General features: G+C 42.9%; 1 protein-coding gene across 1 annotated transcript in view; it reads left to right on the top strand.

Annotated features, from left to right (window-relative positions):
- LOC115190092 (inactive carboxypeptidase-like protein X2) overlaps positions 1-16,050 on the top strand; it is a gene marked incomplete at its 5' end in the record, with an annotated part of 106,956 nt that extends 90,906 nt beyond the window's left edge. Inside the window, 2 exon segments of the mRNA XM_029748568.1 lie at positions 1,182-1,281; positions 14,680-16,050. Of these exon segments, the coding sequence (XP_029604428.1) occupies positions 1,182-1,281; positions 14,680-14,957 (378 nt within the window).
- Between the last annotated feature and the right edge of the window lie 592 nt (positions 16,051-16,642).

Below are 16,642 nucleotides of genomic sequence, written 5' to 3'. Positions count from 1 at the left end.
TAATGTAACGTTAGCTAGTGAGCCAGTAAGATAACGTAACGTTAGCTAGCGAGCCAGTAAGATAATGTAACGCGAGCCATTAAGATAATGTAACGTTAGCTAGCGAGCCAGTAAGATAACGTAACGTTAGCCAGTAAGATAATGTAACGTCAGCTAGCGAGCCAGTAAGATAACGTAACGTTAGCCAGTAAGATAATGTAACGTTAGCTAGCGAGCCAGTAAGATAATGTAACGTTAGCTAGTGAACAGTATTCTTTAACTTGCAATGAAATCCACTTTCTGACTAAATTAGAAGTGTATAATATCTGAAAATGTAGCTAGACTCTTACCTGTATACTGGGATGAACACTTCACAGCAGACTGGAACCATTAAACTCTGTTTTAATTGTAGCTACATCTTGTTTGGCCAGCGTTGTGTCAAGTCACTCGGGTTCACACTGACCGGGGAGTGTGCAAAAAAGTAGCCCGTCATAACTTTTTCCAACTGATCTGTCGATAGCGCCTGCTAAATTCAAGGCATCAATGTTGCTGAGAATTAGTAGCAAAAACGTTTGTAGTTTTCGATGGCTAACGTTGTATCTTTTGAAAAACACCGCAGTAGCAAGGATTATCAACACATACTGAACAGCTCACATTATAAACAGAAGCATGCTACATGGTAGACCAATCCAAACTCATCTCCCGGCATGTCCAGCCCATCCATTATCTCAGCCAATCATGGCTAACGGGAAGGTTCCCGCCGTTTTCCGTGGCTAAACCAATTAAGCTAATATTTTAACAAATTGTATTCGTATTTACAGATTGAATAAACGTTTGTTATTAAGGCACATGAAAGTTAACATGTTCCAGAAGGCATTTCGATCAACGACAACAAGACGTTCAAATGCCTCTCCTGCGATGTAGTGACATGCGACATATGCCTTGCTTCCTGAAACGAGTCATATTATATTGTTATAAATATTTATATCAAGGACCACATTGAAAATAGTAGTTTTTAAGCATTCATGTGTCACACTATGGTTTTCTTGTACTTTTAAATACTGTTACAACTTGTTTTACCGCAAAATAAAATATAATATCATCAAATTAATATTATATATGATACATTACATATTATTATTGTTGTTATTATTATTATTATACAGTTAGTTGATCTTTGACCTCTGACCTTTCATGCACAGGTGCATCGTGGGATCAAAGGCATTGTCTGGGACATGCAGGGGCGGGGCATAGCCAACGCCATCATCCAGGTGGAGGGGATCGGCCATGACATCAGAACAGGTAGAGAGATACATGGTATTATAGTATACTCTGTGTTCTCATTCTGTGTCCATACATACTATAGAGAGATGTATTATAGTATACCCTGTGTCCTCATTCTGTGTCCATACATACTGTAGAGATATGTATTATAGTATCCTCTGTGTTTTCATTCTGTGTCCATACATACTGTAGAGAGATGTATTATAGTATTCTCTGTGTTTTCATTCTGTGTCCATACATACTGTAGAGAGATGTATTATAGTATTCTCTGTGTCCATACATACTGTAGAGAGATGTATTATAGTATATTCTGTGTCCATACATACTGTAGAGAGATGTATTATAGTATACTCTGTGTTCTCATTCTGTGTCCATACATACTATAGAGAGATGTATTATAGTATTCTCTGTGTTTTCATTCTGTGTCCATACATACTGTAGAGATATGTATTATAGTATTCTCTGTGTCCATACATACTGTAGAGAGATGTATTATAGTATTCTCTGTGTTTTCATTCTGTGCCCATACATACTATAGAGAGATGTATTATAGTATTCTCTGTGTTTTCATTCTGTGTCCATACATACTGTAGAGAGATGTATTATAGTATTCTCTGTGTTTTCATTCTGTGTCCATACATACTATAGAGAGATGTATTATAGTATTCTCTGTGTCCATACATACTATAGAGAGATGTATTATAGTATTCTCTGTGTTTTCATTCTGTGTCCATGGATATGACATTACTCCACCAAGCCCAAGTATCAGAGTCCAAAACGCCACTCCAGTAGGTGACATGTCCAGTGTGTATTCCCACGTGTGTATCAACCAATAATAATACAATCAATGACATAGTAGTACATAGGATATTGTTTTATCTTCATAAAATTCCATCAGTAGCATTCTATAGAAAGCATCATTAGCATTCTATAGAACACATCATTAGCATTCTATAGAACACATCAGTAGCATTCTATAGAAAACATCATTAGCATTCTATAGAAAACATCAGTAGCATTCTATAGAAAACATCTTTAGCATTCTATAGAACACATCATTAGCATTCTATAGAAAACATCATTAGCATTCTATAGAACACATCATTAGCATTCTATAGAAAACATCATTAGCATTCTATAGAACACATCATTAGCATTCTATAGAACACATCATTAGCATTCTATAGAACACATCAGTAGCATTCTATAGAACACATCAGTAGCATTCTATAGAACACATCAGTAGCATCTATAGAAAACATCAGTAGCATTCTATAGAAAACATCAGTAGCATTCTATAGAACACATCAGTAGCATCTATAGAAAACATCAGTAGCATTCTATAGAACACATCAGTAGCATTCTATAGAACACATCATTAGCAATTCTATAGAACACATCATTAGCATTCTATAGAAGACATCAGTAGCATTCTATAGAACACATCAGTAGCATTCTATAGAACACATCAGTAGCATTCTATAGAACACATCATTAGCATTCTATAGAAGACATCAGTAGCATTCTATAGAACACATCAGCAGCATTCTATAGAACACATCAGTAGCATTCTATAGAACACATCATTAGCATTCTATAGAAGACATCAGTAGCATTCTATAGAACACATCAGTAGCATTCTATAGAACACATCATTAGCATTCTATAGAACACATCAGTAGCATTCTATAGAACACATCAGTAGCATTCTATAGAAGACATCAGTAGCATTCTATAGAACACATCAGTAGCATTCTATAGAAGACATCAGTAGCATTCTATAGAACACATCAGTAGCATTCTATAGAACACAACATTAGCATTCTATAGAACACATCAGTAGCATTCTATAGAACACATCAGTAGCAGAGAATGTATTACAGACAATAGCATATATCCATTCGGACAGGGAACCAAATAGACAAATTGTACGTGATAATTAGATAAGCAACATTTATAGCATATAATTAATCAATATAATTAACGCTGCAAAAGTAAGAACTTCTTCCAGAGCCAAAGACAATAACGTTGGGTCATTAAACTCTCACAGATGCTGATCATGCTGGTATTTCATGCTTAACAAAGTAAATCCGCAACAGGAAATGGCTACCATTTTATAGAAAGACATGAATATATTACTATACAGTAGATTCTGCCTGCAGGATTGATGACACAAGTACCTGTCCCTATTTGCCTTGTATTTTAGAATTCATATGTGTGGGTAAGCTTATATTGTGCAGTTAAAGCGCGGGGCAGAAGTGTTGCTTCAGGGATTAATGAAAGTCCCATGACTCTTCCTTTCAGCTTAATTCTACAGTATGAGTCTCAAACACACACACACACACACACACACACACACACACACACACACACACACACACACACACACACACACACACACACACACACACACACACACACACACAAATAATAATTAATTCTACAGTATGAGTCTCAAACACACACACACACACACACACACACACACACACAAATAATCCTAGCACGCAATGATTACATCAAGCTAGAGTCTCTACAAACTTGTTGGATGCAGTTGCTGTTTGTTTTGGTTGTGTTTCAGATTATTTTGTGCCCAATAGGAAATTAACGGTAAATAATGTATTGTGTCATTTTGGAGTCACTTCAATTGTAAATAAGAATATGTTTCTAAACACTTCTGCATTCATATGGATGCTACCATGATTACGGATAATCCTGAATGAAATCGTGAATTGTAAGGATCGGCGCTGGTACTATAGACGAGAAGCAGGTACAGGGAGAACATTTAATGAACAACAACGGACATGAAACTGGACAGGAACAGCGTCTGGACAGGAGACGCAGACACAGGGAACAACCAGGGGACGCAGACAGGGGCAGTCAAAAAAAATACCTGGAGTCCAGGTGAGTCCAATGAGCGCTGCTGCGCGTAATGAAGGGCAGCCTGGCGCCTGAGAGGGACAGTAAACCCCCCTCCCCCTCTAGGGGCGCCACCCGGCGTCCCACCTGGGCGAGCCTGACGAGCCGGCCGATGCATGGGCGATGGACAAGCCGGCTGGGGCGTAGAAGCCCGACGAACTGGCAGAGGCATGGGAGCCTGATGGGCCGGCTGAGGCGTGGGAGCCTGATGGGCCGGCTGAGGCGTGGGAGCCTGATGGGCCGGCTGAGGCATGGGAGCCTGATGGGCCGGCTGAGGCGTGGGAGCCTGATGGGCCGGCTGAGGCGTGGGAGCCTGATAGGCCGGCTGAAGCATGACGTGGGGTGGGCGCCTGCCGAGCCCACCGAGCCAAGACGACCTCTCGAGCCAGCTAAGGCATGGAAGCCCAACGAGCTAGCTGAGGCACCACACGTTTCCCTCGGCAACGTCACCTGGACCCGACGTCGTCATTCTGTAAGGATCGATGCTGGTACTATAGATGAGAAGCAGGTACAGGGAGAACATTTGATGAACAACAACGGACATGAAACTGGACAGGAACAGCGTCTGGACAGGGGAGAGTGGGAGAAGGCGTTCATATCATACCCCCCAAAAATGCTATAAAATCTAATAAAATCAAATGTTTTTTGGTCACATACACATATTGAGCAGATGTTGTTGCGGGTCTAACTAAATACTTGTGTTCCCAGCTCCAACAGTAATACCTAACTAAATGCTTGTGTTCCCAGCTCCAACAGTAATACCTAACTAAATGCTTGTGTTCCTAGCTCCAACAGTAATACCTAACTAAATGCTTGTGTTCCTAGCTCCAACAGTAATACCTAACTAAATGCTTGTGTTTCTAGCTCCAACAGTAATACCTAACTAAATGCTTGTGTTTCTAGCTCCAACAGTAATACCTAACTAAATGCTTGTGTTTCTAGCTCCAACAGTAATACCTAACTAAATGCTTGTGTTCCCAGCTCCAACAGTGCAGTAGAATCTAACTAAATGCTTGTGTTCCCAGCTCCAACAGTAATACCTAACTAAATGCTTGTGTTCCCAGCTCCAACAGTGCAGTAGAATCTAACTAAATGCTTGTGTTCCCAGCTCCAACAGTAATACCTAACTAAATGCTTGTGTTCCCAGCTCCAACAGTAATACCTAACTAAATGCTTGTGTTCCCAGCTCCAACAGTAATACCTAACTAAATGCTTTTGTTCCCAGCTCCAACAGTGCAGTAGAATCTAACTAAATGCTTGTGTTCCCAGCTCCAACAGTAATACCTAACTAAATGCTTGTGTTCCCAGCTCCAACAGTAATACCTAACTAAATGCTTGTGTTCCCAGCTCCAACAGTAATACCTAACTAAATGCTTGTGTTCCCAGCTCCAACAGTAATACCTAACTAAATGCTTGTGTTCCCAGCTCCAACAGTAATACCTAACTAAATGCTTGTGTTCCCAGCTCCAACAGTAATACCTAACTAAATGCTTGTGTTTCTAGCTCCAACAGTGCAGTAATATCTAACAATTCACAACAAGACACATCTAAAAGGTAAAATAATGGAATTAATAAATATACAAATATTAGGAAAACAATGTCGGAGTCGCATTGACTAAAATACAGTGGAATAGAATACAGTATATACATATGAGATGAGTAAAACAGTAGGTAAACATTATAAAAGTGACTAGTGTTCCATTATTAAAGTGACCAGTGTTCCATTATTAAAGTGACCAGTGATTCATTATTAAAGTGACCAGTGATTTATTATTAAAGTGACCAGTGATTCATTATTAAAGTGACCAGTGATTTATTATTAAAGTGACCAGTGATTCCATGTCTATGTATATAGAGCAGCAGCCTCTAAGGTACAGGGTTATGTAACTGGGTGAAAGCTGGCTAGTGATGGCTATTTAAACAGTCTGATGACCATGAGATAGAAGCTGTTTTTCAGTCTCTTGGTCCCAGCTTTGATGCACCTGTACTGACCTCACCTTCTGGATGATAGCAGGGTGAACAGGCCGTGGCTCGTGTGGTTGATGTCCTTGATGATCTTTTTGGCCTTGGGGGTATGCTAACCTCCCCTGTTATTGTAATGGTGAGGTTAGCATGTCTTGGAGTTATGCTAACCTCCCCTGTTATTGTAATGGTGAGAGGTTAGCATGTCTCGGGGGTATGATATTTGTGCGTCTGTAACTTTCTCACTCATCGTTATTCACGATTCATTCAGGACTATATCTGTAGGTGTTGTTAGCATTCCTGGGACCAACTGTACTGTCTGCAAGACACGTTCCTTCAAGAGAATCCAGTTCGCTCTGCTGCAGTCCCAGAGAGCAGAGAGGAAACATGTCAAGCTGCTCTTCTTAAAATTGTCTTATTTTCGACTGACGCACACACACACACACAGTAGATACACACACAAACATTACAATCACACAGAAGGATAGACATCTCTCTCTCTCTCTCTCTCTCTCTCTCTCTCTCTCTCTCTCTCTCTGTCTCTCTGTCTCTCTGTCTCTCTCTCTCTCTCTCTCTCTCTCTCTCTCTCTCTCTCTCTCTCTGTCTCTCTCTCTCTCTCTCTCTCTCTCTCTCTCTCCACATGTGGCTCCACATGTGGAAAGAGAGGAACACCAAGTCCCTGTTGTGAACAACCTAATGATAGAAAAGGTACTTGCTATTCCCCAGTTATCAGAGAGAATCATCATCATGTCTTCACTGTGAACCCAGGATAGACAGACGGTAGATACACACTCACACACACACACACACACTCACACAGAAGGATAGACAGACGGTAGATACACACACACACACACACACACACAGAAGGATAGACAGACGGTAGATACACACACAGACACACACACACACAGAAGGATAGACAGACAGTAGATACACACACAAACATAACAGTCACACACACACACACACACACACACACACACACACACACACACACACACACAGAAGGATAGACAGACAGTAGATACACACACAGAAGGATAGACAGACAGTAGATACACACACAGAAGGATAGACAGACAGTAGATACACACAGAAGGATAGACAGACAGCAGATACACACACAGAAGGACAGACAGACAGTAGATACACACACAGAAGGATAGACAGACAGTAGATACACACAGAAGGACAGACATTAATAATGAAGACGTTCCTGGTTTGTTTTAGGAACATATCAATATGATTAGTTATTAGCGTTCTATAGGGAAAGGATAAAGCAACACCAAGCTTCACTTGTAGATCTGTAACCTCAGTGAGTCACTGGTTAAAGCAGACGTTCTACTGGGACCAATGTGTTGCTCTTCGTGTAACTGGTACAGAGGATCAACAGTTTCATAACCGGCACCATATTTCACACACAGATCAGTGGTTGAGCTGAGATGGGTGGGTGGGTGAACAGCATGATGGGTAGGACATCAAACTGTCGTTTCTGTGGCTGGATCAACAAACACATAAAACACAATGTCATGCCTAGTGGAGACAGGAGACAGGAGGGAGGAGACAGAGACAGCAGGGAGGTAAACCACAATGTCATAACTAGTGGAGACAGGAGACAGGAGACAGGAGACAGGAGGGAGGAGACAGGAGACAGCAGGGAGGAGACAGGAGGGTGGAGACAGGAGACAGCAGGGAGGTAAAACACAATGTCATAACTAGTGGAGACAGGAGACAGGAGGGAGGAGACAGGAGACAGGAGGGAGGAGACAGGAGACAGGAGGGAGGAGACAGGAGACAGCAGGGAGGTAAACCACAATGTCATAACTAGTGGAGACAGGAAACAGGAGGGAGGAGACAGGAGACAGCAGGGAGGAGACAGGAGGGTGGAGACAGGAGACAGCAGGGAGGTAAAACACAATGTCATAACTAGTGGAGACAGGAGACAGGAGGGAGGAGACAGGAGACAGGAGACAGGAGACAGGAGGGAGGTAAACCACAATGTCATAACTAGTGGAGACAGGAGACAGGAGATAGCAGGGAGGTAAATCCAAGATGACAACGCGGTGCTATTTTTAAACTTCTAAACAGATGAGAATTAAAGGAGAGTTCCTCTCTTCATGAAGTAGGCTAGAACACCCTCTCCTTCCCTCGTTTTGGAGAGTTCCTCTCTTCATGAAGTAGGCTAGAACACCCTCTCCTTCCCTCGTTTTGGAGAGTTCCTCTCTTCATGAAGTAGGCTAGAACACCCTCTCCTTCCCTCGTTTTGGAGAGTTCCTCTCTTCATGAAGTAGGCTAGAACACCCTCTCCTTCCCTCGTTTTGGAGAGTTCCTCTCTTCATGAAGTAGGCTAGAACACCCTCTCCTTCCCTCGTTTTCCCCCCTTCTCTATTTTCTGCCCTCCCTCCTTTCTTTCTCAGTTCAGTCAGTGAATTCCTAGAGGATCGCTTTGTGAAGCTTTTGCCTTTCGCTCTTGCCAAGTATCAAGATGTGCTGCATTCTTCCAGAACTGTATTTGCATACAGGAAAGTTAACTTCGACTGGCTTAAAACAAAAAATCTCATATTTTGATGATTCACAGTCCATGACCTGTATGGTGGAATGCAGTGTGGATCAGAATGCTGACACAAGCTGTGAACTGTCTTTCTCACACTTCTTCTGACACGTAACCTAAAATACATATGCAGCACCTCTCTCTCTCTCTGTCTCTCTCTGTCTCTCTCTCTCTCTGTCTCTCTCTCTCTCTGTCTCTCTCTCTCTCTCTCTCTCTCTGTCTCTCTCTCTCTCTCTCTCTCTCTCTCTCTCTCTCTCTCTGTCTCTCTCTGTCTCTCTCTCTCTCTCTCTCTCTCTCTCTCTCTGTCTCTCTCTCTCTGTCTCTCTCTCTCTCTCTCTCTCTCTCTCTCTCTCTCTCTCTGTCTCTCTGTCTCTCTCTCTCTCTCTCTCTCTCTCTCTCTCTCTGTCTCTCTCTGTCTCTCTCTCTCTCTCTCTGTATCTCTCTCTCTCTCTCTCTCTCTCTCTCTCTCTCTCTCTCTCTGTCTCTCTCTCTCTCTCTCTCTCTCTCTCTCTCTCTCTCTGTCTCTCTCTCTGTCTCTCTCTCTCTCTCTCTCTCTCTCTCTCTCTCTCTCTCTGTCTCTCTGTCTCTCTGTCTCTCTCTCTGTCTCTCTCTGTCTCTCTCTGTCTCTCTCTGTCTCTCTCTCTCTCTCTCTCTCTCTCTCTCTCTAATTCAATTGGGCTTTATTGGCATGTGGAAACATATGTTAACATTGCCAAACTAAGTGATGTAGATAATAAACAAAAAAGTGAAATAAGAAATGAACAGTAAACATTACACTCCAGTGTTCTGAAAGAATAAATACATTTCAAATGTCATATTATGTGCAACTAGTTAAAGTACAAATGGTAAAGTAAATCAACATAAATATGGGTTGTATTTACAATGGTGTTTGTTCTTCACTGGTTGCCCTTTTCTTGTGGCAACAGGTCACACATCTTGCTGCTGTGATGGAACACTGTGGTGTTTCACCCAGTAGATATGGGAGTTTATCAAAATTGGATTTGTTTTTGAATCCTTTGTGGGTCTGTGTAATCTGAGGGAAAATATGTGTCTCTAATATGGTCATACATTTAGCAGGAGGTTAGGAAGTTCAGCTCAACTTTCACCTTTTGTGGGCAGTGTTGCACATAGCCTGTCTGCTCTTGAGAGCCAGGTCTTCCTACGGCGGCCTTTCTCAATAGCAAGGCTATGCTCACTGAGTCTGTACATAGTCAAAGATTTCCTTAAGTTTGGGTCAATCACAGTGGTCAGGTATTCTGCCACTGTGTACTCTCTGTTTAGGACCAAATAGCATTCTAGTTGTGCTCTGTTTTTTTATTAATTCTTTCCAATGTATCAGGTAATTATCTTTTTGTTTTTTCATGATTTGGTTGGGTCTAATTGTCCTGAGGCTCTGTGGGGTGTGTTTGTGTGTGTGAACAGAGCCCCAGGAACCAGCTTGCTTAGGGGACTCTTCTCCAGGTTCAAATCAAATCACATTGTGTTAGTCACATGCGCCAAATACAACAGGTGTAGACCTCACAGTGAAATGCTGAATACAACAGGTATTCAGCATTTCACCTCACAGTGATTTCACCTCACATGCTTACAAGCCCCTAACCATCAGTGCAGTTTAAAAATATACACTGCTCAAAAAAATAAAGGGAACATTAAACAGCACAATGTAACTCCAAGTCAATCACACTTCTGTGAAATCAAACTGTCCACTTAGGAAGCAACAATGATTGACAATAAATTTCACATGCTGTTGTGCAAATGGAATAGACAACAGGTGGAAATTATAGGCAATTAGCAAGACACCCCCAATAAAGGAGTGGTTCGGCAGGTGGTGACCACAGACCACTTCTCAGTTCCTATGCTTCCTGGCTGATGTTTTGGTCACTTTTGAATGCTGGCGGTGCTTTCACTCTAGTGGTAGCATGAGACGGAGTCTACAACCCACACAAGTGGCTCAGGTAGTGCAGCTCATCCAGGATGGCACATCAATGCGAGCTGTGGCAAGAAGCTTTGCTGTGTCTGTCAGCGTAGTGTCCAGAGCATGGAGGCGCTACCAGGAGACAGGCCAGTACATCAGGAGACGTGGAGGAAGTCGTAGGAGGGCAACAACCCAGCAGCAGGACCGCTACCTCCGCCTTTGTGCAAGGAGGAGCAGGAGGAGCACTGCCAGAGCCCTGCAAAATGACCTCCAGCAGGCCACAAATGTGCATGTGTCTGCTCAAACGGTCAGAAACAGACTCCATGAGGGTGGTATGAGGGCCCGACGTCCACAGGTGGGGGTTGTGCTTACAGCCCAACACCGTGCAGGACGTTTGGCATTTGCCAGAGAACACCAAGATTGGCAAATTCGCCACTGGCGCCCTGTGCTCTTCACAGATGAAAGCAGGTTCACACTGAGCATGTGACAGACGTGACAGAGTCTGGAGACGCCGTGGAGAACGTTCTGCTGCCTGCAACATCCTCCAGCATGACCGGTTTGGTGGTGGGTCAGTCATGGTGTGGGGTGGCATTTCTTTGAGGGGCCAGCCCTCCATGTGCTCGCCAGAAGTAGCCTGACTGCCATTAGGTACCGAGATGAGATCTTCAGACCCCTTGTGAGACCATATGCTGGTGCGGTTGACCCTGGGTTCCTCCTAATGCAAGACAATGCTAGACCTCATGTGGCTGTAGTGTGTCAGCAGTTCCTGCAAGAGGAAGGCATTGATGCTATGGACTGGCCCGCCCATTCCCCAGACCTGAATCCAATTGAGCACATCTGGGACATCATGTCTCGCTCCATCCACCAACGCCACGTTGCACCACAGACTGTCCAGGAGTTGGCAGATGCTTTAGTCTAGGTCTGGGAGGAGATCCCTCAGGAGACCATCCGCCACCTCATCAGGAGCATGCCCAGGCATTGTTGGGAGGTCGTACAGGCACGTGGAGGCCACACACACTACTGAGCCTCATTTTGACTTGTTTTAAGGACATTACATCAAAGTTGGATCAGCCTGTAGTGTGGTTTTCCACTTTAATTTTGAGTGTGACTCCAAATCCAGACCTCCATGGGTTGATAAATTTGATTTCCATTGATTCATTTTGTGTGATTTTGTTGTCAGCACATTCAACTATGTAAAGAAAAAAGTATTTAATAAGATTATTTCATTCATTCAGATCTAGGATGTGTTATTTTAGTGTTCCCTTTATTTTTTAGAGCAGTGTATATATAAAAAAATATATAAAAAAATATATATATTATTATATATTTTTTTAAATACGAATAAGAATAAGTAATAAAAGTAATTAAAGAGTAAAATAACAGTAGTGAGGCTATATACAGGGTATTACGGTACAGAGTCAATGTGGAGGCTATATACAGGGTATTACGGTACAGAGTCAATGTGGAGGCTATATACAGGGTATTACGGTACAGAGTCAATGTGGAGGCTATATACAGGGTATTACGGTACAGAGTCAATGTGGAGGCTATATACAGGGGGTACTGGTACAGAGTCAATGTGGAGGCTATATACAGGGTGTTACGGTACAGAGTCAATGTGGAGGCTATATACAGGGGGTACCGGTACAGAGTCAATGTGGAGGCTATATACAGGGTGTTACGGTACAGAGTCAATGTGGAGGCTATATACAGGGGGTACCGGTACAGAGTCAATGTGGAGGCTATATACAGGGGGTACCGGTACAGAGTCAATGTGGAGGCTATATACAGGGGGTACCGGTACAGAGTCAATGTGGAGGCTATATACAGGGTGTTACGGTACAGAGTCAATTTGGAGGCTATATACAGGGTGTTACGGTACAGAGTCAATGTGGAGGCTATATACAGGGGGTACCGGTACAGAGTCAATGTGGAGGCTATATACAGGGTGTTACGGTACAGAGTCAATGTGGAGGCTATATACAGGGGTACCGGTACAGAGTCAATGTGGAGGCTATATACAGGGGCTACCGGTATAGAGTCAATGTGGAGACTATATACAGTGTATTACGGTACAGAGTCAATGTGGAGGCTATATACAGGGGGTTACGGTACAGAGTCAATGTGGAGGCTATATACAGGGTGTTACGGTACAGAGTCAATGTGGAGGCTATATACAGGGTGTTACGGTACAGAGTCAATGTGGAGGCTATATACAGGGTGTTACGGTACAGAGTCAATGTGGAGGCTATATACAAGGTGTTACGGTACAGAGTCAATGTGGAGGCTATATACAGGGTATTACGGTACAGAGTCAATGTGGAGGCTATATACAGGGTATTACGGTACAGAGTCAATGTGGAGGCTATATACAGGGTATTACGGTACAGAGTCAATGTGGAGGCTATATACAGGGGGTACCGGTACAGAGTCAATGTGGAGGCTATATACAGGGTGTTACGGTGCAGAGTCAATGTGGAGGCTATATACAGGGTGTTACGGTACAGAGTCAATGTGGAGGCTATATACAGGGTATTACGGTACAGAGTCAATGTGGAGGCTATATACAGGGTGTTACGGTACAGAGTCAATGTGGAGGCTATATACAGGGTATTACGGTACAGAGTCAATGTGGAGGCTATATACAGGGGGTACCGGTACAGAGTCAATGTGGAGGCTATATACAGGGTGTTACGGTACAGAGTCAATGTGGAGGCTATATACAGGGGGTACTGGTACAGAGTCAATGTGGAGGCTATATACAGGGGGTACCGGTACAGAGTCAATGTGGAGGCTATATACAGGGGGTACCGATATAGAGTCAATGTGGAGGCTATATACAGGGAGTACCGGTACAGAGTCAATGTGGAGGCTATATACAGGGGGTACCGATATAGAGTCAATGTGCAGGGGCACCGGTTAGTCGAGGTAATTGTGGTAGTATGTACATGTAGGTAGAGTTATTAAAGTGACTATGCATAGATGATAACAACAAAGAGTAGCAGTGTCTCCTCCCTATGCAAATAGTCTGGGTGGCCATTTGATTAGATGTTCAGGAGTCTTATGGCTTGGGGGTAGAAGCTGTTTAGAAGCCTCTTGGACCTAGACTTGGTGCTCCTGTACTGCTTGCCGTGAGGTAGCAGAGAGGACCGTCTATGACTAGGGTGGCTGGAGTCTGACAATTGGATGGCAGGAAGCTTGGCCCCAGTGATGTACTCTGTAATGCCTTGCAGTCAGAGGCCGAGCAGTTGCCGTACCAGGCAGTGATGCAACCAGTCAGGATGCTCTCGATGATGCAGCTGTAGAACATTTTGAGAATCTGAGGACCCATTCCAAATCTTTTCAGTCTCCAGAAGTGGAATAGGTTTTGTCGTGCCCTCTCTCCACGACTGTTTTGGTGTGCTTGGACCATGTTGGTTCATCTCTCTGTAGGTGATGGCTTTGTTATGGAAAGTTTGGGAACCGCTTCCTGTTAGGTGGTCTCTTTTCTGGATTTTGATCATTAGCGGGTATCGGCCTAATTCTGCTCTGCATTATTTGGTGTTCTACGTTGTACACAGAGGATATTTTTTTGCAGAATTCTGCATGCAGAGTCTCAATTTGTTGTTTGTCCCATTTTGTGAATTCTTGGTTGGTGAGCAGGACCCCAGACCTCACAACCATAAAGGGCAATGGATTCTATAACTGATTCAAGTATTATCAGCCAGATCCTAATTGGTATGTCAAATTTTCTGTTCCTTTTGATGGCATAGAAGGCCCTTCTTGCCTTGTCTCAGCTCGTTCACAGCTTTGTGGAAGTTACCTGTGGCGCTGATGTTTAGGCCGAGGCATGTACAGTATAGTTTTCTGTGTGCTCTAGGGCAACGGTGTCTAGATGGAATTTGTATTTGTGGTCCTGGCAACTGGACCTTTTTTGAAATACCATTATTTTTGTCTTACTGAGATTTACTGTCAGGGCCCAGGTCTGACAGAATCTGTGCAGAAGATCTAGGTGCCTCTCTCTCTCTGTCATTCACTCACTCACTCACTCACTCACTCACTCACACTCCTCTCTTTCTCTCCTTAGCGGCGGACGGGGACTACTGGAGGCTGTTGAACCCAGGAGAGTACAGCATCACGGTGAGGGCTGAGGGCTACAGTGCCAGTAGTAAAGTGTGCGAGGTGGGCTATGACATCGGAGCAACCCGCTGTGACTTCACCGTCAGCCGTACCAACCTATCACGCATCAAAGAGATCATGGAGAGATACAACAAGCAGCCCATCAGACAGCCTCTTAGGCTCCCCGTCAGGCAGCTGCAAGCCCGCAGGCCCGGCCCCAGACACAGGCGCGTGAGGACATCATAGGGACCACCAGGGAGTGTTAGAGAGGAACGAGTAGCCTGGTCCCACACCTGAATGTGCTGTCTTGCCAACACACGTGGTCATTGTTCTGCCAATCCGACAATGACCATAGGGCTTTTGCAGCACAAACAGATCTCGGACAAAGGCTAATGGGGTTGAAGAGAGCAATGAGAGACAGACTCTACCATCTCTCTCTCTCTAGTTCTGATCAAACTGTTCTCTAGTTCTGATCAAACTGTTCTCTAGTTCTGATCAAACTGTTCTCTAGTTCTGATCCAAACTGTTCTCTAGTTCTGATCAAACTGTTCTCTAGTTCTGATCAAACTGTTCTCTAGTTCTGATCAAACTGTTCTCTAGTTCTGATCAAACTGTTCTCTAGTTCTGATCAAACTGTTCTCTAGTTCTGATCCAAACTGTTCTCTAGTTCTGATCAAACTGTTCTCTAGTTCTGATCCAACTGTTCTCTAGTTCTGATCCAACTGTTCTCTAGTTCTGATCCAACTGTTCTCTAGTTCTGATCAAACTGTTCTCTAGTTCTGATCCAACTGTTCTCTAGTTCTGATCCAAACATCTGCTTTGATCGGGACTCCTTTCTCTGTTTTGGAACTCTGTTTTAATAACCGCATCCATTCAGAGTGTTGGTGGAAGTGCAGATTGGAGATTGATGGTAAAGATGGGATATTTGGAGTGATAATGGCGTTTTCTGTATTAAAACAAGGTGCTGTTTTTTTTCAACCATGAATTAAGCTCTCTGGTGCTGGTCTTACTGTAAAATAAGTGTATTTTTTTGTTGTTGGACCATCTTAAAAGTTGCAATGGTTTTCTCTACCAAAGTGTTATTACAGCATACAGGGTTAACCCTAAATATCCGTTTTACTTTGTGCCATTATTTTTGGTAATGAAATTGTCAGTCTGTATTTCAAATGATGAATTTTGACCATGGATATTACCACGTGTGTCTCTCTTCTAAGTCATGCAGTACAGTACCAGCACAAAAAGCAGTAATAACTATCTTATCGACACGTTTACAAGCTTCATCCTTGCAAGTAATATCCTTTTGAAATAAATAAAATGATGCATATATTTTGAATGTAGACAAAGCTCTATATATAATTTTGTTTTATAATGCACACATGTTATTTTTCTGCGTTCAGAAAGGATTTAAAGTCCTACTTCCAGGCTGCTTTTCAGATCATTTATCCCCTGATTTACTTAAACAAAACACACGTCTCAATAGCTGGTCCAGGTATCCTCATGACATCACAAGTTATTAAGGGGGGGGGGGACTTTCCTCTTTTGTTCTCTACTGCTCCTCTATTGGTCGCAAAGGGAGAAGGCCGATGACATCACGAATTCCCCATCAAACCAACTGTTTAAAAGTTGCAGTTGTGTCAACAACAAAAAAAACTATTTTGCTCAAAACGTATTTATTTTACCCTTTAGTGTGTGTGTGTGTGTGTGTACTTGACTGTATTTATACACGTCGCTTTTCAACAGTAAAAGTTCAGGAATCGCCGGAGGACATCTTTAATAAAAATATATATATTTATATTTATATTTGAAGAGCTTTGAACACTGTAGTCTCTCTGAAAATCCTACCATGTTATTTGAAGATGTTCTGAAAGGGTTTTGTAGGTTCCGACCCAAAAAGGTCAAAGGAAAACAACTAAACATGGTGATAGATGGTT

The sequence above is a fragment of the Salmo trutta genome, unplaced genomic scaffold, assembly GCF_901001165.1.
Source record: "Salmo trutta unplaced genomic scaffold, fSalTru1.1, whole genome shotgun sequence".
In the NCBI taxonomy this organism is placed as follows: Eukaryota; Metazoa; Chordata; class Actinopteri; order Salmoniformes; family Salmonidae; genus Salmo; species Salmo trutta.
This window is presented reverse-complemented; position numbering and strand designations above follow the sequence as displayed.